This window comes from Tinamus guttatus, unplaced genomic scaffold, assembly GCF_059628265.1.
Source record: "Tinamus guttatus ecotype Peru unplaced genomic scaffold, ASM5962826v1 Tinamus_guttatus_pri_ptg000441l, whole genome shotgun sequence".
Taxonomy (NCBI): domain Eukaryota; kingdom Metazoa; phylum Chordata; class Aves; order Tinamiformes; family Tinamidae; genus Tinamus; species Tinamus guttatus.
Window position 1 is genome coordinate 733,409 of NW_028288975.1, and position 20,567 is coordinate 753,975.

A 20,567-nucleotide genomic window follows, 5' to 3' on the forward strand; every position below is an offset into this window, starting at 1 on the left:
GACTGTCCTGAGAGCAACGGGGGCCATCGCCGCGACTTGGCAGCCTTAAAGTCATAGTTCTGTCCTCAATCAGAACCAAAGTTAAACATCCCTGTCTATTTAATCCCCCGGCACTGATTATTGCTCTGATTTTCAGGGCTGATTCCAGCTCAGTATCACGAACACGTGTGAGCGCTTCTCCAGCACAAAGCTTTGCTGCAGGGACACCGTTCGGTGAGTAGCAAAGGCCCAGACCTGCTCTCCCGAGCTCACCGTGGCAGGAACATGGTTAGTTTGGGGCAGAATGAGGAGAGCAGAGATTCCCCGGTGCGGAGCACGGCACCGCGAGAAGCCTCCTGCGTCGGCACCGGAGCCCTGTGCTCCGATGGGAGCGTGGCAGAACTCACCTTTGCCAAAGCAAAGGGAAAAGGTTTTCTCCAACAAGTGCTTTCCCCCCTGGCTCTTCCAGCTGGAAGATGCATTCTGGTTGAGGGCCCGAAGGCAGCAAGGCACCCGCAGAGCTGTCAGGTGCAGCAGCCCTCCCTGCAACACACTGTGAACGTGCTGGCCAATGCCCTGCAGGTTTAACACAGCGGCGAGGGGCTAAAAAGCCCTGTGCTCTTGTAAGCTGGGTGCAGAGCAGAGGGTTGGTGGATGCCCCTGCAAAATGAAGAAGCTCCCAGAGAAGGGGTGATGCTATAAGGTAGTGCCAAACCCTTCAGTTACTTGTCTCTAAGGCGCCAAGTCTTAGAGGCCGACACACGAGGCCTTTTTGGCCCTGTGCTCGTGCAGTCTTTTGTCTGAGCTGGTGGGTTTCTTCTCTTTTTCCCCCCGAAATAGTCTGCCTGCCTTGCCATGGGTTTGACCAGCCCTGTCCTGCACACAGTCTTGTTTACTGACTGCTTTCCCCATATCCCAGGGCAGGCTGCAAAAAGCCTTTTTCACTGCATTTCCAAGGTGTCCCAGCTCCGAGCTCCTCAGACGGATGGAACAAGAGCCGGGACGGACAGAAGGAGGGCGCAGGAGGTGCCCGGGGCCGGGGACGATGCGGCCGTGAGCCAAGGCAAAGGCTGCCGACGTGCACACGTGGATCCGTGAGTTTGCTTTTCAAATAACACTTAAACCTAGGCAGCTTTTCCATCCTGACAGGGCTGTTCTTTTGTGTGACTGAGGACAAGGCGGCTGTTTGCAGCTACGGTGCTAGGATTCTCCCTTTGTGTAAACACTCCCTTTCTTTTTTTGCTTTTGGCATTTTAAGAACCTTTCTTAATGTTTTGGTTTGGAAACTGTGAATTCTGCAGTCCTGTGTTCCATGGGCAGTGCTGTCACCTGGACTCTTGCCCTGCGTGGCTACTTGTCCCGCATCTCTGTTGCAAATGCCGAATACCTGAGCACATGCAGGGGTCCATCCTGAGAGTGGCTGCAGATGGTCCCACATCCTCCACCTGCAATTTCCTGATCCACAGTGCTCGGTATGTTCAGCTTTCTGGGAGCACATACATGTGGTAGTCACTTTGCCTCTGAGCTGGTATTAAAATACTTGGAGTCTGTTTTATGTCTGCTTAGCTCAAGGCATGATCCTAAACCAATTCGGCCACATCTGCACTTGGAAATTTGTGGAATACTGCGTATATATCAGCTAGCCTTGTCTACCAGGGGATTTTGTTAGATAATGGAACAGAACTGGAGTGCAGAGGTCTTTCTATACCAGGCTTCATGTAGCACAGTGAGGTGGAAGATGCGTGATCCCTGCAAGCCCGACACAGCAGAGATGCTGTGAACATCCACTGGTCCCAGCAGCAGACAGGGGAGCAGGAAATCTGCTTGTGCCAACAGTGGGTTCTTATAGCCGAGGAAGCTGCCCGTGCCGTTTGGCAAGCAGCACCGCGAGGCTGCTCACCACGAGTGAGAAATGTTTGTGTTTTGTTCCTAAAATATACGTGGAGCGCAACGCCGCCTCGATGTGTAATGTCACAGGGAGGCTGCAGTGCGTCTAAGGTTTTCCCTGAAAACATCTGCTCTGGATATATAAATATTTTTAATTATGTGTTACTCGGTGACATTTGATCCATCCCAAAAGCAAAAGGCTGGCTTGAGGAAAATATTTTGAGTCATAAGGCTGTAATTCATGGTCGTTACTAAACAACATCCTGTGAACGGGGTGAGCTGCTCCTATGAGAGGCGATGCTTCAATCCTCCCATAGCTTCCTAGTGGTCTTCCTGGGGTGGGATCCTGAAAACGTCCCTGCTCCAGGAAAGAAGGGGCTGTGATAACGCAGGGAAAACTGATGGGGAGCAAAAAGATGACTAAAGTCTTTTTTTTTCAGCTTATCTAGAAGAATGTAAAGTGTGAACTTTTTTTTTTTTTTTAATGGATGGTTTGTGGAGTTCCCCATTCAAAAGCAATTCTCATTAAAGACCTGAACAAATGTAATTAAACCGATTTGAAAGTAATTATGTAAAGGATCTAGCTTATCCGAGTAGACAAGGTGAACACTAGAGAAAACGTCACTTGCTGAGAGCAAGCTAAGTTGGCCTCTCTGAGGCAGAAGCCGTGGGCCTAGGAGAAAGTATTTTAGAACGACATGACATATATGTGACAACTAAATGTGTTTTAATCCTTAAATGTAACTCGCACTGATGATGGAGACCCGGTAACGCTGCAGACGCTGCCCGCGCGCGGCTGCCGCCACCATCCAGCCGTGCCGACCTGCTCCTCGGGTGAGCGTCAACCTGTGTCCGCGGAGGAAGGTGCCCGGGTGGCGTGGCCAGCACCAAGGTACCCCCCAAAGCTTCAAAATGGCACTTTGGGCAGAAGTGGGAACTTTTCCCAGGGGTTTTTCCCCATCATGGTCTTCCCCCGGAGCGCGGGGCCGGCCTTCGGGAAGCCGCTGGTGGCCACAGGTTGGGGACGTGAATGGGGCCCTCCGGGACCCACGTGCGGAGGCACCGGACGGGTCTGCGGGGACCCAGGGAGGGCACCGGCCCCTGCGCAGTGACACCGCGGTGACAGCGCTGGCGACGTGGCCTCTGCAGCGCCAGGCCCTGCGTTACGAGCGCTCCCTCGTAACATTCCCTGTTCCCTCAGAACTACGCCCAAGCAGCACTTCAGCAGAAAACTTGGATTTAGCTTAGAAAACGTAGATTCTTTTTACTCTTTTTACTACTATTATCAGCCAGACTGATGAAATCGCGCGTTCCCCCCAGCCCCGCCGGCGGGGAAGGGGACAGGCCGCTGCGCGGCTCCCCGCCGCTCCCGGGAGCACAAAAGCCGCCCCAAGGGGCCCTGGCGCGGGGGAAGGACGGCCGGACACGGCCGGACACCCGGGCGGGCCCCGGCCCGGCCCGCGCGCCGCCTCCCGCCGCCCGCCGCGCACAATGGCCGCGCGGGGCACGCCGGGAGCTGTAGTCCGGCCGCGGCGCGCGCGCGCGGGCAGGCGGCGCGGGCCGCCTACAGCTCCCGCCGTGCCCCGCGCGGGCGCGCGCGCGCCGAGGGGCGGGGGGCGCGGTGCCCGGATGTGCCCGGCGCCGGAAGAGAAGCGCCTCTCCTCGGGGCCGGCCATCTTGTGCGGCGGCGAGCAGGGGGCGGCGGGCGCGGGCAGCATCGCAGGCGCATCCGGCCGAGCGGCGCCCATCATGCCCGGACACCTGCAGGAGGGCTTCGGCTGCGTCGTCACCAACCGCTTCGACCAGCTCTTCGATGACGAGTCCGACCCCTTCGAGGTGCTGCGGGCGGCCGAGAGCCGGCGGAAAGAGAGCGGCGGCGGCGGCGGCGGCAGCCAGGGCGGCGGCGGAGCCCGCGGCGGCCCGGCCGGCGCGCAGCCCGGCTCGGGCGGCGGCTCCGGCGGCGGCGCTGGCGGGGGGCGCGGCGGGCCCCGGCGGCGCGGGCAGCGCGGCCAAGCAGCTGCGCAGGGAGTCGCAGAAGGAGCGCAAGAACCCGCTGCCGCCCTTCGGCGCCGAGCGCCGCGACGAGGCCAGCGCGCAGCCCGGCGCGCCGCTGCGCAAGGAGGGTGAGCGGGGAAGGCGGGCGGGACGCGGCGAGCGGGGCGCGCACAAAGGCGGCCGCGGCCCCCCCGGCCCGCGGCGGCCGAGCCCGGGCGGCGGCGCCCACGTGGGGCCGCGCATGGCGGAGCGGGGCCGGGCCGTCCCGCCGCACGTGGCCGCGGCGCGGGAGCCCCGGCCCGCGCCGCCCTCCTTCCCCCAGCGCCCAGGGTGTTTCCCCGCGTTTCCCGCGGTGGCGCCGCGGGCTCCGGGCCCTGCGATCCCCGCACCGTCCCAGCGCCCTTCCCGGGAAAGCCTGGCCCCGTCGGAGGGAGAGACGCGGAGGGTGCGGGAGAAGCGACCCCGGGCGCGGGTTTGGGTGGGCTCCGCGCGTGCGGGATGCGCGGGGGGAGCCCCAGCAGCGCCGGGCCGCGTCGCGCCTTGCCCGCAGCCCTGCCACGAGTGCGCGGGGACAGGGCAGCGTGCGCGGGGACAGGGCAGCGTGCGCGGGGCGGTTGCGGCACCCGCTGCTCCGAAGGGCCTCCCTAGAAACGCGCCCTGCTTGGGGAGCACAGCCTGCTGCACGAGGCCATTTTGACGGTATACATCTTGCCAAACGGCAAGGTTCTATGCCTTTTAAGAAGGAAAAACTTCCAAGACACTTGTTGTTCTAGAAAACCCACCCCAAAATACTATGTCAAGACACGTGGGGATACACAGAGGTCAGAGACTGCTTTGCAGTAGCCTTTGCGTATACGTCTGCTCGACCCACAAGCTTGAGGGGTTTCATATGAGATATGCAGCAGTTTGTCCTGAGTGGCAGTTTACTAAGCAACTGTCCTTTGGAAATGCCCAAGTCGGGTGCACGTTTATGGTACGAGGCCTCAAAAAGCCAACCTGGAACACGGGCGGTGTCTTTGGCCAACGCTCCAGGGTAGCGAGGGTTGTTTTGGTAGGACTGGCTATCAGTGTGTACATAGGAGTTCTCACAGTTATTTTCGAGAGCAAACACTGCTTAACTTTGTGAATTATTATAGCCCTGAAACAGAGAAAGCTAAACCTCCTCTTGTAGCAGGTGTCTAGAGTACCTCAGGAAGAGAACAGTCACTTTCCATTCTGAAAATTTCAGTTTTTGTGGAGGGAAATAGTACTTTATAACATTAAGTTAGTCAATGCCATGGTATGAACAGGGTTTGTTTAGTGTGTGAATATGTCACTCTTTACACTCCTGCCTTAACCTGTAAAGGTGCAGAGCATTTGACTGATGAATTATCTGCTCAAAGCTGTGTGATGGGTGTTAAGAAGAAGAAATAATGTATATTTTTGGTTAGGCTTCACTAGGAACTATGATTTTCAAGACACAAATTTTGAACTTTAGATTTAAAGAGCTGGATTATTTATATGCGCTTGACACAGGCAGCTCACTTGCTCCTAGGTTTGCCCCTAAAATGCTGAGTTTGAGAGGTCTTCTCAAAGTCAGAAGTAGGGAGCTTAAACTCGCGTGGTGCTTGAGGGAGCCAGGATTACCTAAGTAAGATACGTAGGTCATGCAAACTTAATGTTAAGTACAGCTTGCAAGGTAAGGAGACGTTGTTCACTTGGGTGTGTTGGCGTGGATGTCATTACAACTGTAACTTATAGCCCCACCCAAATTTGACATTCATGGTTAGCAGGAACTTATTTAAAAAGGATTAAAATTGGGAATCTTTAATTTGAAAGAAAACTTGCATTTTTTTCAAGACAGTCTGTGGCTTGCTTAATTTTTTGTCGTTGTGTTTTTGTTTTTTTTTTCCTAAACACTGGAAAAACAGTGATTTAAGGATGGAGTTATGTGTTCATCCAGGTCTTTTTAAAGAGCAGCAGATGGGCATTTTGGAAGATAAATACAGTTTGCTCGTCCATTCAAGTTCCTTCAAATGTCTTAGTGAAGTAGATGGTACCATAAGAAGCAGTTATTCTAAAATTAATGAAAAATGAAGGGAAGGTGTATAGGAAGAGAGGGAAAACTGTATAATTTGGGTGGAATTGAAGGAGAGAGAGGGGGTTAGCTGTGTAATTCACAGCTAGGGAGGTTATTTTTGGTGAGCTTGTGTTGGATGGTGAGTTTGGAGTGTGGGTTAATGCATCACCCAGGAACTGATCAGAGCCTATTGCACCAGGTCCCTTATTCTTTTGGGTGCGAATAACACCTGTGTGGGCAAAAGGACAGTCTTGTAGGAGCACACCCTGGCCTAGCTGGTAACTGCTGGCCAAAAAAGTTTTAGGAGGGCACAGTAGAATGGAACAGGGGATTTTCATAGGGATTTAGATCTCTGGTGGAGATACTGGGTTAATTTTAGTGCGCACTCAAGTAAAGGACACCTTCTACCTGCCAGAACTTTTTACAGAAAAATAATTCTAGCTTAACTTGTTCCTTCCTTTAGAATTAGCCTTACAATTTTAACACAGATTACGCATGAGTTGTGCATTGGTCATGAGTTTAGTACATGGTATTTGGTACTATATTGTAAGAGCTGCACTTGAGTCAGGCAAGGCATAAAAACATGAATAGTTAAATGATCTACACTGTGTTTTAACATTTATTTTTAGGTTTTCTTAAAGTGCAAACTCAGATGATTTAGTCAGGAGGTGACTAAAATAAAAGCTTCAAGTCCAGCTTACGCTTGTCTTTCATTGTGCGATGATAGCAGTGGTATCTCTGGGTGAGCAGCTCCACATGCGGTTGATGTCTCGCCCCACGTTGCAGGGATAAGGCGCATTGGCAGGAGGCCTGATCAGCAGCAGCAGCAACAGCAGCAGCAGCCGCCGCAGCAGGGTGAAGGGAAGCCCATCGAGAGGAGACCCGAGCGGCGGCCGCCCCGCGAGCGCCGGTTCGAGAAACCGGTGGAGGAGAAAGGCGAAGGAGGAGAGTTCTCTGTTGACAAGTAAGAGCTTTGTCTTGCAGATGTCCTCTGATTCTCTTCTAGAGTGAGGTGGTCCTTGCTTCTGCTGCTAAGTTAGAGAAGTGATCCCTGAGCTAACTGTAATTAGAACAAGTTTGGGGTATCAATATCTTCATGCAAAAGCATTGATCATTCAAAATAGAATACTTCTGTCTTGAAGAATGTTTTCCTTTATATTCAGTAATCAGTTTTTGGCCAGGAATTATTTAATGTGGGAACAGTTCTATTGGCTTAACTAAATGTGACTTAAATCAGTAAAACGTCCTTCAGAGGCACTTACATTTCTCTAAGTCAGGATAAGTCAGAAAAGGAAATCAAATGTAGCTCTTCGCTGCCGGATGAAAGCTGGTAGTTGTTGCAGCTGCTACAATATACAGCTGATTTCGAGCCTTCAGAGGTTGTCTGTGAAGGTGCTTTTGCCTTCTCAGTTACAGTGACAGACTTGAAATCTATGGTGGAACAGTCAGCTTTACATCTAGGCAAGGCCTGAGTAGTCTGAGTATTGTGCGGATTCCAGAGATGGTATTCTGCATGGAATATTCACCAATCAAATCTGGAAAAAAGTTGTAAAAGTTGAAATTCTTTTAGAGGTAAGTTGTGTGATTGTAGGTTAAACTGAAATATGTGGTATTAGCTAGGGATGTAATACAATACAAACAACAGTGCATTTTGCAGTATCAGAGTATGCAAACCAGTGATAATCAAAACAGCTTCAAGACTCTAAAATTTAGTTATATATGTATATTAAATGTATTAATTTGGCATTGAAACTCTTCCTGAAATAGTTTCCTAAAAGATTTCTGAAATAATTAAACACGACACTTTTCTATGGTTGAAAAGAGGGAATAAGAAACCTTGAAAGCCATGCTGCGTGTGTATATGTATATATTTTTCTGAAATAAAATACTCACATGTATCTGTTCTATATGTTAGACCTATTATTGACCGACCTATGCGTGGACGTGGTGGACTCGGAAGAGGACGTGGACGTGGCCGTGGAATGGGCAGAGGAGATGGGTTTGACTCTCGTGGCAAACGTGAATTTGACAGACATAGTGGCAGCGATAGATCGTAAGTCTTTGACTTTTTTCTAGTGCTTTTTTGGCTATTCTTTACAATTAATATATATTTAAAATTTTGCCTTTGAATTTCTGTATCTGGACACTATAATGTTAACTCAGTTTTGTTAGTTCTGTTTCACATTCACATTTCAGCGGCCTAAAGCACGAGGACAAGCGTGGTGGCAGTGGATCACACAACTGGGGAACCGTCAAAGACGAACTAACGTTAGTAATCTGTAATTGCTCAGAAAACTATTAGCAAATCTTTGCTTTTATGGTTAACAAAACATATTTAGCTGCTTTTTGGGGTTTTGGTAACTTCTAATTATGCAATTAAAGAAGCCCTTGACTACAGAGTTTTGGAATCTACTGTACTATCTCCTTGGTAATGTGGCTTCATTCTTAAAACCAAAATTTGGGGGCAGGTTGGAATGAGGGACTTACGCTACTTTTGAACAATTCTTGCTAGTAAAAATCTTTTACTAAAACTTAAATGATTCTTAGTTTTAGCAATATTGAGTGGATTAAGCATGCGTGTTTGTTTTTTTTCATCCAAGTATTGTATTGAAAATAGTACTTTTAATTCCCAAGTCCATTCTCTGTCTTGGGGACAAAGGGAGAACTAGAACTAGAACGTGGTGGGGAAAACTGTTAGGAAAGTGGAAATCATAGCATTTAAGAGGAAGGGAAAACATTACTCTTTACAAAATTATTTCATCAAAAATATTTCAGAACTGCGTACTTGTTAGAGAATTCAGCCATTAACTTTGTATGTGTTTTTAAACAGTGATGAAGTATTTTTTTTGAGAGAGAGAACCCCAAACACTTTCTATTTGCAGTGAATTGGATCAGTCGGCTGTAACTGAGGAAACGCCAGAAGGAGAAGAACATCCACCTGCTGATTCTGAAAACAAGTGAGTACAACCCCTTACAAAATGTCCTTTGATTACTTCAAAGGTAGTAGTATGTTTCCTTTAATTTCTGATATTCATTCCTACTCCGGTATTGCTCTGTTTGGGTTGTATTTTCTCCAGTAGATACAAAATTGCCCCCTGTGCTACTGAAAAGCTGGCTGGTTAAACCAGGCCTTGTGCACAGTGCTATCTTGGCACTGTTTATTAGTGTCACAGAAGCTCTTAGGTTACTGTCAGATTCAGCTATCTAATAATTAGATCCATTTTACTTAGGATTTCTGGATTACAGCTGTCAATAATAATCTAAAGCCAGCCTTGCCCATAATTAGGTAGAACAACTGCTCTCCTGCCAGTAGGAGGCATTTCTCTTGAAACTTAGTGCTTTCCAAAACAGCTGCGTTGAGACTATGCAACTAGTCTGTAGAGAAAAGCTTCATCTCTTCCTTCCAGTCTCCAATTTCTGTGTATGCAGTGAATTTTCAAACTTGATGGCTTTTAATTCTCCTTGGACACCATTGCTGATGAAATCAATGACTCTGATGAATGAAACAAATTTTAGAATAGCAAGTTGAGCAGTAGGGACGCTTGCGGCTGACTGAAAACACAATAGGAATTTCTATAGTAGTTCTCTACCATATTTTTTTCTTTTTGAGTATTTTTTTTCTGAAGGATTCAAAGGAAAATGACAACAAATTGGAGAGACTGAAATACTTGTTTACAGCTTTTTAATGTGGAGTCCTGTATTGCTTGGTTTCCTTCTTCACAACTTATTCTCTGTAAAGAGAGGACAGTCATTGAATAGAGAATTAGAAATAAATTTAGGTTAATATAAAGAGGAGTAAATGCTGTTACTTGCTTCAAGGTCATAGAGAGCCAAGGTCATCTTGCAGATAGAACTTTTTCTTTTAAAGGAGCATGAGGACCTTCAAAGAATTACAGCTTGAGCATTGGTCAGAAAAGGAAGGATTGTTAACCTTCAATAAATCACATATAACCAAAAAATTTGATATATGAAGTTTGCTGTGTATTCAGTACTACTTGGGTCTTTTTAAGATTCAGGTCCTGGTATTTGACCAGTTCTTGGCCTACCCATGTGCAGCTCTGTTAGTTATCTGCAGGCTATTGTGGTGGTGATGGTGGTGGTTTTTCTTCTCCCACCCTTCTTATCTGCCTCAAATTTTCAGACAATGTATAATCTTCTGAGTGTCAAGCTCAGCACTTTCTAACATCAGTTCTGTTTTTAGAGAAATGAAGCACCTTTATGTGGGTTAATTCTGAAGCTGGCTATGTTGGTGCAGTTTAATTTTTTCAGTAGAACCATCGGATGCTTTACTATATATAGTTAAAAAGTATAGTAAAATATGCAGTCTATGCCCCAAGCAATACACTTTTTAAATATATAGCTTGTCAAAAATGGTTCTGTACTATAAAGTAAGAAAAGCTTGCAATTCTGCTTATAATAATTTTGAGATGAAAAACCTCTGAGCTACCATACCAAAAGTAATGGCTACAGAATGGAAGCAATTTCTCTTAAGTTGGTGCCGACCTGATATTTTCACTGCACCTCCCAACACCAGCTTTCTACAGTGTCGCAGCACCCTGTAAGTTGGAGTTTTACTTGCACAGACACACTGCGTGTAGAATGGCTAGAGGACTGACTGCCTGCCTGGCTGGAACATGATCTACTACACCATAGTTGTGTTTTTTATTTAAGCTAAAAATAGCCCTTGGCAGAAGCTAGGGATACTAAAATTTTACATTGGAGTGATGTAACTTAATCACTAAGGTCTTTGTAGTGACTTTTCCAAGCTATCAGAAAGGTGTTTGTTTGTTTGTTTTTTTAAGTTATTACTTTTGCGATTCAGCAAAGAAGCAAACTATAAAAAGTGTTTAAAAACTGATTTTAAACTATCAAGACTGAGAATTATGGTAGTAAGTGCTGAACTTGAAACTTGAGCGGGGAGTGAGGAATCTCAAAAAAAGTTGTGAGGGTGGCAAAAAGCCTGCATGGGTCCATGGCACTCATATTTGCAGTGAAAATTGCCACTGCTGTGGAGAATAGACATCATGGGTCAATAACTTTGAAATTATACTGCACTGTGTTTTGTTTAAAGGTATTTGGCTGCTTTTTTTGCCACTGTGGCTAAAGATGATAAGTTTTTTGCGTGTGATTTTTGAGTGGTGGAATTGAGATGACTTTTTGCCTCTGAATGCTGAGTTTTTGACAAAAACGGTCTTTTATAATCCAGTGCTGATAAAACTTTTTTTGAATTTGCTATATGTAGAGCGTGAGCTCTAAGTCATGATCACAATATCCATGAATTTACTACAGAGAGAATGAGGTTGAAGAAGTTAAGGAAGAAGGTCCTAAAGAAATGACCCTGGATGAATGGAAAGCTATTCAAAGTAAGGATCGCGCAAAAGTTGAATTCAACATCCGTAAACCAAATGAGGGTGCTGATGGGCAATGGAAAAAAGGATTTGTTCTCCACAAGTCAAAGAGTGAGGAGGTAATACGATTTTTCAGTATTTGCTTGTGTACAGATTGTATAGGTTTTTTATATGCCAACTCTTCTTTGAGTGGGAGTTTCGTTCTTGGCGAGGCTGAGCTGCCACTAAATGTTTATAATGCAGGAATGAGATTTTTGTTAATGAATTTGCAGTTAATGCAGGAGCGTAAGTAACAGCTTTTACTATGATTAGCCAGCACTTAATTGCTTAATCCTTAGGCTGGTGTATACCATGGTATGATCTAACCATAGAAGTTAGACTCTGGGATGCTGCTGACTACAGTAGGTGACTTTATAAGGACTTTTTCTAGAGGAAAATGTCATTTAGTCAGTATGAAAATTATTTTTTTTAAAGAAATCTTATGCTATTACCTTGTCTTATCACCAACTCATTCTGCTGGCTAAACACAGTGTAAGACCAAGGCGAAAATCAGTCAGGCCTTGGACACTGTAGCATTTAAAACAGCATATCTTATTTTGTAAGAGGTGTCTTTCTGGTCACTTGTATTGTACGGCTGAGTGTCTGGAAGTTTTTGAGAAAACGTCTGAAGTCCGTTATACACTTCAGTAACAGTCACCATAGTTGCTATGAATCACTTCAACATTTCAGTTTCTCAAACACTTCTGTCATAAAATTGAATTATTCTGTTTTAAAACAGTGGGAGTTGTAAGGAGACAAATGCTTTTCCCTTCCAGAGGGAAGGGAGGTGCTGAGAGCCTCTTGATGCGCTGCTAGCAAGGCTCAGCTTGCAAACTGTCACGAGCTTTGCATCATTGACACTCTGTACTATCTTAAATGGGCTACTGCTAAATAGGGGCCTAAAAATCTGTTTAGCAAATGATTCTAACTTTGACGTAAGTAATTGGTAGGTAATGTGCTGATTGGCTTTTCTAATGGATATTTTCTGTATTTCATTTTTATTTATTTGGAATCATGTGATGTAAAGGGGATGGCACTCTTCAGTATTCTCTTAAAAGGAGAACGTAATTTCTGGTCTCGCTGAACTTGAGCTAGACTTCAAGCCACAGTCATGCCTTTCCATACTTTACTGTGCAAGACACACAAGCCTTTCCAGAACTGTGTTATCCTTCCATTTTCCTCAGTTTTGCTGCTCAGTTTTGGAAGCTTTCATTAAGTAACTGTTCATATAGGTTGTTGTGGAGGAGGGAATTCTTGATTGTTGTATATTAGAATAGCAGGTTTAAATAGCAGCATTTATCTACTTTGCTAATACTTGCTAAAGCTGAATTTCTGCAAGCACATTAGGAAATCCCACTACACAAACACAGCCCTCATCTTGATCTCGCTGAAGTATTTGGCATCTCCCCACTTTTTTTTTTTTTTTCTTTTTTAGCTTATCTGAATACAGGATAGTGGCACTTTTGGGAGACTTGGAAGCTGGAAGGCTCTACGTTGTATTTTCCGTGCAGAAAATGTACTGCTAATGAACCAAAAAAGAGGGGGAGGATGAGAATAATCAAAAATAATCAAAATACTCTTTCAATTCAGAAGAACCCACACAATTAAGCTGAATTCACTTCCAAAATAGAACAATAATTTATCTGAAGAAATTGAGTCAGATAACTTCTCATGTACTGTATTCAAGATAATTTAATCTCACTTCTGTGCTTAAGCAGTAAGGGATATTTGACGGTCTTCGAATCCAGCATTTTCTAGGTTATTTTGAGTTGTTTCATGTCCAGCCAATGTCTGTCCCTATCTTGCTTGTTCCCTGGTGCCCGGAGAGCAGCGCGTTTGGGGGCGGTTCTGAGGGCAGCGCTCCCTCCAGAGCAGCATCCCGAGAGCTCTCGGGTGGGGAAGGTGGGAGAATCAGCAGTTGGGAACAAGACCTCCCCTCTGTCCTTCCCTGCCTTGTCATCCTCGATAGCCTTCAAGTCCTCAAATAAAGGCAAGTTTTGGTGTATGAAATATTTCATACCTAGGCCAAAGGTTTCTGTTACTGATTACAAGAAGGAAGTTGGTAAATGGAAGTGTCCCAGGGAAAGTCTAGGTTTCTGCCCAAGATCTTCCATGCTGTTAGGGCTGGATTGTCAGTGTGTCCTGGTCCTTTGCTGGAGGAATCGAAATGTCGTGGGGACCATCTTCCCTCCAGTAGACCCTGTCTGGGGCTCTTGGGGAATGAGCACCTTGGGGATCTGTGGGAGAGGGGGTAGGAGAGGATCTAGGGCTGTTCATCTGCCTTAGTCTTGTGAAAGGGCTGTCCTCCTCTGCTGTGTGCTTTCTTGACTGCTTTGAGGAGCAGAATGACTCTGTCTTAGGTCTTCTCTTCTTTTTCCCTTTCGCTATACAAGTGGCACTTTCTTATAAAACCATCTCTTAATACCCTTTCATTCTTCTTGCCTTCATATGAAATCCACTGTGTATTGGCAGCCCTAGTTTGACAAGACTTCCCAGGAGATGGGGTTATGTCATATAATTTGCTTTTTTCTCTTCTCTCCAGCTGTAGTTTTGTGATTTGAATATTTTAACTTCTGCTGATACAGCTGAGCAAAAAGAAGAGAACTTAAATTGTTTAAATAGTTTGGGACAAGTCTCCTGGAAAGATTGGTATATTAGTAAGCGCGTTTCTACTTTGTGCATCTGGTGTGCCTCCTCCCTGTGCCTCCAGGCTTCCTTGCTCATCTAATAATTTCCTTAGAGAGGAGGTTATGAAAGAAGGCTGAGAAATGCATTCTGGAAAATAGCAGTTCATCTCTCCAGCATTTGGAGCTGCAACTCTTGAATTCCGGCTGTGCAGAAACTCTTCCTCATTAACAGTAATTAAAAACCCTCCGTGTCTTTGCTCTCTGCGTGTGCCTGGCGTAGCGAGACGCTGGAGCTCGGCCTCCCGAGGAGCCTCTGCCAGCAGCTTGGGTCCACCTTGGCTAGCGCCGCTCCGGGCTCCCTCTTTCCTCCCGACCCGCTCCGGGCTCTCTTCCTTCTGGATGCTTGCACAACTGTGGATCTCATTCTTTTGCTGCTCCGTGTGCTCAGTGACATCTGTATCCAGCAAGTTCATGTGACCTTATTACCTGTTGTTTCTGTATGTAGTTGAGTCTCATTTCTTCCTTTTGTTTTCTCCCTTTGTTCCTTTTGTCACTTTGGCGTGGACACGCAACTTTCATCAGACAAAGGCGATGACAGAAATGCAGGGGAGTCTGCTGGAATCAAATGAGGTACTGATCCTTTATATCTAACTGGCGATATCTGTGTTTTAATGTGGTCTCCTCCAGAATTCAAAATCTTGATACTAAGAAGTCACAAAATAGAGAATATAAGTAGATATGAGATGGAGCTCTTCTGTCCATGCCTGTTGTCTAACTGTGCACCATGCAGGATCTTTCATAACTAGTTCCCTTGCTCCTAATTTGTCTGGATTGAAACCTGCTCATCACAAATGCTTCGATCATGACTCTTTCCCCCTCCCGCCTCATTTCAGTGTCTGTTCTGGCCCTTTTCTGTTAGTGGTTTGTTCTTAAGCTTTTCAGCGGCCTTTCCCGAGACCCATAACTGCAGCGAAGCCTACAAGAAGTTACCAGGTGTTAGATCAGAGAGCTATTGAGAGGTGCTAATGCAAATACATTTTTAAAGTTGGAAGATGATGCAGAACAAGCAATTTGATGTGCCCGTGATTATATTTTACCACTGAACGATAGGAGGAAAAGGAGTGTTCTGAATCTTGTGTTACTGTTTCAGACTAGCTTAGGTTCTTTTGGGCAAGGACATTATCTTTGTATGCACAGGGTTTTGTTGGGTTAGTGGTTAAATGATGTTAAATTGTTGAACTAGAATGATTTTTGATAGACTGTAGGTTCTCCTCTATCCTTCTTCCCCATCTTCCTCCACAACCCCCAGCAGTAATAACGTAGGAAGGAAATGCAGAGTTTCTTGTACAAAGCCACTGCTAGAACCACTCGGGGAAAAAATATATAAACACCAGCATGTTGCAAATAGCATCTCAGTACCCAGGGAATAGTTAAAACAGCAGATAAACTATTAGGTGGCAGAAAAGAAATGAAAAACCCATAACGGTTCCTGTTCCAGATTGTCGTGTCCTTGTGTTAGAACACTTTGTAGCTTGGCAGACCTTCCTCTGAGCACCAAGGTCACTTCCTGCGCTTAGAAGGGAGCTCTGCAAGGGAAAGAGCAGTTTGGTCTGTGAGTGAGGGACGGGATGGGGAGCAGTGATTGCCGGGATGCGAGATCCGTGCCGGGGAGGTGGGAAGCGGCAGGGGAGCAGCTCCCAGCGCCGCGGCTGCGGGGCATCCACCGAGGGAGCGGGAGGGCAGGGGGGCTGTCATTGCACACTGTGGTGCCCGTGAAAGTCAGTGTATTGTGAAATTAGACCACAAGAAAAGTAAGTTTTAGTCAGTGAGCTGAGGTCCGTACCGTTTCCAAGCTTACGCAGGACAGGGCGAGGAGCCTGTGAGCAGCTGGCGGGCGGCTGCTGCGGGAAGGGAAGCGCTGGCAGGCGGGCGGGCGGCTGCCCCCCAGCAGCTCCCCAGGGCTGCCAGAGCCCTCGGCCTGCTCCGCGGCAGGCGGTTGTACACTGACAACCACCGCAGGGTGCCGTAGTGGGGCCATACGGAAAACTCTTAGGTGTGCAAAGTGAGAAATAGCAGCCTTGCGTGTGTTGGGTGTGTGACGGATTGCAAGACACGGCTCTGTGCGAGTAGCGCTCGGTGTCAGGAGCGGTCCTGGACGCCCGCTTGCTCTGAGGCCCGTGTGTCTCACTGGGTGCCCTGCGCTCGCTGCACGGGGCCCTGGATCATGGCCAGGGTGGTGGCAGGGAGGGCCGTGGCCGGGCGGCTCCTGGAGGCCGCCTCCCCGCTGCCCCAGTTCGCGGCTTCTGCTCGCGCCTCGCTCACCATCTGCTCTGCCTGATGCACTCCAGCAACGGGTTCTTTCTCTCCCTTGTTTTAAATACTATACAAAACTAAGCAAATGAAATGTAAAATAATCACTGAGCAAGGTGAAGATTCACTACAGAGAATGTGTTTAGGGAAAAAATGAGAATTTATAGAGCAGGGAGATTTTTAGGCTGGGATGTGGGAAGAGAAAACTAAGAAATGAGGTTCTGTATTGGCTTGAAGACAGTCAATTTGGTCTGAAAGGAACCTGGACTTGTTCCTCTGCAGGAACTCTCGAACTTCCCAAGGTTACCTTGGCAATGCAGAATAACTTCATCAGCTTGAGGGCTTAAATTTAACGTCCTTTCAGTGAAGATTTACTTACTAGTCTGCTTGTGTCCTCCTTAGAGATGGTGTAACTTGGTTTGTGAAAGTTGCCCTGGTGTTTGCCTGAACGCAGGTAAACGCAGGGTGCATTTGGAGGTGAACATGCGGGCACTGCTGCTGAGAGGGCAGCTGTGCGTTACAACTTTTTAAATAAATGGTGATTTTTGTTACTCATGGGAAAAATCATTAATCCTAGGCTCATGCTGAGGACTCGGTAATGGATCATCACTTCCGCAAACCGGCGAACGACATCACGTCCCAGCTGGAGATCAACTTCGGAGACCTGGGCCGCCCCGGCCGTGGCGGCCGAGGGGGCCGGGGTGGCCGAGGCCGCGGAGGCAGGGCCAGCCGCGGGAGCAGGACTGACAAGGTAACGAGGGCTCCTTGCCCCAGAGGGGTGTCTGGCTACCCAGGCTCATGTCTGTCCTTCGGTGGTCCCAGCCGTCTGTCTTGTTTCTGGGGACAGCGCTCGGAAGACAAACGCTGCTTTCAAAAACCCAGTAAAACACTTGTTCTTATGAGCTTCGGGCAGCTGGGTTTGTGTTAGGGCAAAAGGACAAGTGTGTCCGTGGTGTGTTACCTGCAAAGGGGAAGGTGACGGATAAGTTGAATTAAAAAAAATGTGCCCATCTTCAGTGGTTGTTCTTAAATCCTAAAAGTGACTCTTTGCTCTGGACAAATCCAGGTGTCCAGTGTCAGGAGTGTCCATTCTGGAGTGATGGTTTCAGATAGACTCCCGAGTCTATCTGCTTTGTGATCCCTCTGTTGGAGATCGCTTGGTTTAAGACTGCATGTTAGTCACACATTTGAGGAATTTGTGGTTTTTAGGTGCAAATAGCGCTTTTGCTCCTTTTCCTAGTCTGCAGCATGTTTTTTTCCTTCCTCTAGTGCTGAAGCCCCAAGAAAGTGCTCAGGAAAAGTCCTGCACTGAGAGGGGGATTGTAAAACTGAAATAACAGAATCCGTCTGCACCCAGGATTTGATTTAGTATGAGATACTCAGCTTAAAACGTGTCTATTCAAATTGTTACTCATGTGAAAAGAGTTTGGTCCGTGGTGTGACTTTTTTCACCTATGCCAGATTTTTTTGCTCATTTAATTCTCTTGTAGAGCACAGACTTTTTCTCCTTGTACTGGATTGTCCTAAAGTTTACACTCCTTAGTTGGAACATTCTTCTCAGGAACATAAAGTAATGCATTGCGATTCTCATGCCGACTTTGTTTGTTTCCTTGCAGTTGGTGAAGGAGTTTGACGTGATCCACACGCCCAACCAGGTTGGTGCCGGCTGCGCGCGGGCGCTGGGGAGGGCTGCCCCGCTCTGCCCCGAGAGCCTGGCCGCTCCGCTCTGGTGCGGGCCGGGTGCTTGCCCGCTGTCAGCTCTGCCTTTGGGTGGTGACGGGGCTGTGTTGGAGCGGTGCACATCTCTCCCTCCTGACAAACGCGGATGTTTTGAGGAGCTGCTGCTTCCCTGGCTGCTCCGCGCTCCCGCATCCCTCCCGCACAAGAGGGGGTTACGCTGTTTGCTGTGGTTCAGCCCTGACCTGGTGCTCAGGGCAGTCCTGAGCCGCCTTCAGGGCTGCCTTAGGGATGCACCACTCCCCCCTTTTGGTTAGTGCGTGTGAATTTGTAGTCAGAAGTCGGCACCAAAAAGTCTTTTCCAATTTCCAAAGTACTTGCTAATAAAACCTGAAATGGGTGAAACTTGGTGTTTCCTCTGAACAACAGGCCTTTTGGTACCACTTTTCAGCCATGCCCCTTGGTAAGAGTTGACAGGGACTTTGCAAGGATGGCAAAACAGGCGCTTGTGAGAAGCTGGTGCTGTAGTCGTGTGCAGACACGTTTGTTGGCAGCATCTGCTCAGGCAGCTTTACCTAAAGGGCTCCAGCGTTGCGGAAGGCTTCCCGGGCACAGGAATGAAAAGCCCTCCCTTGCCCGCGCTGGACAAGCGTTGCTGCTCCGTGCCTGCCGGGTGGCGCTTCCTGCGGTGCCGTCGGAGGGGACGCTGCTCCCGAGCAGGGCCCGGCTTGAGCTGGGTACCGGGCCCGAGCCCGCGGGCGCCCCGGCTGCGCCGCGGTGCCAGCGCCCTGCGCGCCGGGCCTGGGCTGCCGCCGCCCCTCGGGGCCGCGGCCGGCGCGGGGCCTCGCGCTGCTAACGCCTCTCTGCCGCTTCTCTTGCAGTCGAGCGCTTCTGCTCCCGATGTAGACGACCCAGAGGCTTTCCCAGCGCTGTCCTAAACTGGATGTCATAAGCCAACCCTGCCCTCACTGGGCCTTCCTCTCCGAGGCTTGCATGCTTAAGGATCCTAAACAACTAAGAAATTAAAAAAAAAAAAAAAAGAGACTGTCATTCATACCATTCACACCTAAAGACTGAATTTTATCTGTTTTGAAAATGAACTTCTCTCGCTACACAGAAGCAACAATATGGTAGTCAGTTTTGTATTTAGAAATGTAATGGTAGCAGGGATGTTTTCATAATTTTTTCAGAGATTATGCATTCTTCATGGATACTTTTTTGTATTGCTGCTTGAAAATATGCGTTTCCAAACTTGAAATATAGGTGTGAACAGTGTGTACCAGTTAAAAGCTTTCACTTCATTTGTGTTTTTAATTCAGGATTTTAGACATTTTCCCCAAACAACAAACTGGTTTTTAGTTATTGCTGCACACTATTTCTGTTTCCATAACACCTATTTAGGAGATTTTTATCAGCCCATGGTCTTTTGGAATATGTAAAGTTTAATTTGGCAAACTGTTAGTACTGTGTGGAATACTAACTCCTGGAAATATTTTAATTTAGTTTTAATCCTTAATTTCCAACTTGGAAAAACAGTCATTTTTCATCTATGTTTGGTAGTTTGTTTACACAAAATCTTTATACAAAATTGATATCAAATACTTGAAAAAAAAATATTCAAAGCACATTGGTTTATAGTTAAATACCTGTGTAATGATCCAGCAGTGATGTGTGGATAATTGGTCTAAACAGTTTTTTTTAATTCTGTATTACACCTCTCACTCGCCCTTTTTACCTTTATTCCCTCCTCCCTACAACAAACCTAGATGCTTTGTTGGCAAAAAAAACAAAGAGTTTTTAAGTTACTTCCGCTTTTTCTTTGCGAGGGCCCTGCTGGCGGGAGGCCGCTCCGGGGCCGGCGCCGGCGGGAAGGGGCGCGCGGGGGGACCGGGAGCGGCCGCCCGGGACGGGACCGTCCGTGCGGGGAGGCGCCGGGCAGCCCGGTGCTTCCTGCCCCTCCGGAGCTTGTCCTGGGGCTCTGCAGCTTCGGGCTCTGCTTGGGAGCCGACAGGTGAATGTTGTGAGAAACCCTTTACACCCCTGTAGAAATTTGCCCTAGGTTTAATGTAACCCCTGGGAGCGGGACTGGGACCACTGCAGTACACAAAAGGAGTTGAGAGAGTGACTATTGGAGAGGATTTCTTAAGAGTTTTTATCTGCAGCATTTGTTAGGAGCCTAGAAACAGGATTCTCATTTAATGTTTTACACTTTGAACAGCTTATAACATATTTGTAGTTTCTTAACTAGGTAGATAGAAAACAAATGGTAATGCCCTGTTTTTTTACAAGCTGTACAGGACAGGCAAAAAGTACTGGAGACCTTTGACTATGAACTCCCAGCCTCCTTAACCGTGGTGTTGAGCTGGCTTGCTTTGTTTGAACTCTTTCCTATGCAGCTCCTTGTTGTGCACCCCTGTTAACAGCTTGGACTGGAGGTCAGTGCGCGCGCCGGCGGGCTCGCAGGGCCGGGAGGAGGCTGCAGTTTCCCAGCTGGATGGCGATGGTCCCGCGGCAGCTCCCGGCCCCGCTGCCCCTTGAGACCCGCGTGCTCCACACACGGGGGACGAGTCGCGGCTTCGTGGCCGGGACGCCCTGGGTAACGCTCCTAACAAGGGCTGGAAAAGCTTTCCCTGTAACACAAACCTG

At 47.7% G+C, this 20,567-nt stretch overlaps 1 protein-coding gene across 1 annotated transcript; it reads left to right on the top strand.

Moving 5' to 3' along the window:
- The first annotated feature begins 3,520 nt into the window (after nucleotides 1-3,520).
- On the top strand, nucleotides 3,521-19,726 carry SERBP1 (SERPINE1 mRNA binding protein 1). The gene is given in 11 exon segments (XM_088531954.1): nucleotides 3,521-3,828; nucleotides 3,830-3,989; nucleotides 6,707-6,884; nucleotides 7,836-7,973; nucleotides 8,093-8,188; nucleotides 8,803-8,877; nucleotides 11,210-11,387; nucleotides 14,517-14,564; nucleotides 16,822-16,995; nucleotides 17,861-17,899; nucleotides 18,803-19,726. Coding segments are annotated over 11 exon segments (1,356 nt in total). The 5' UTR covers nucleotides 3,521-3,615; the 3' UTR covers nucleotides 18,860-19,726.
- Nucleotides 19,727-20,567: the final 841 nt, after the last annotated feature.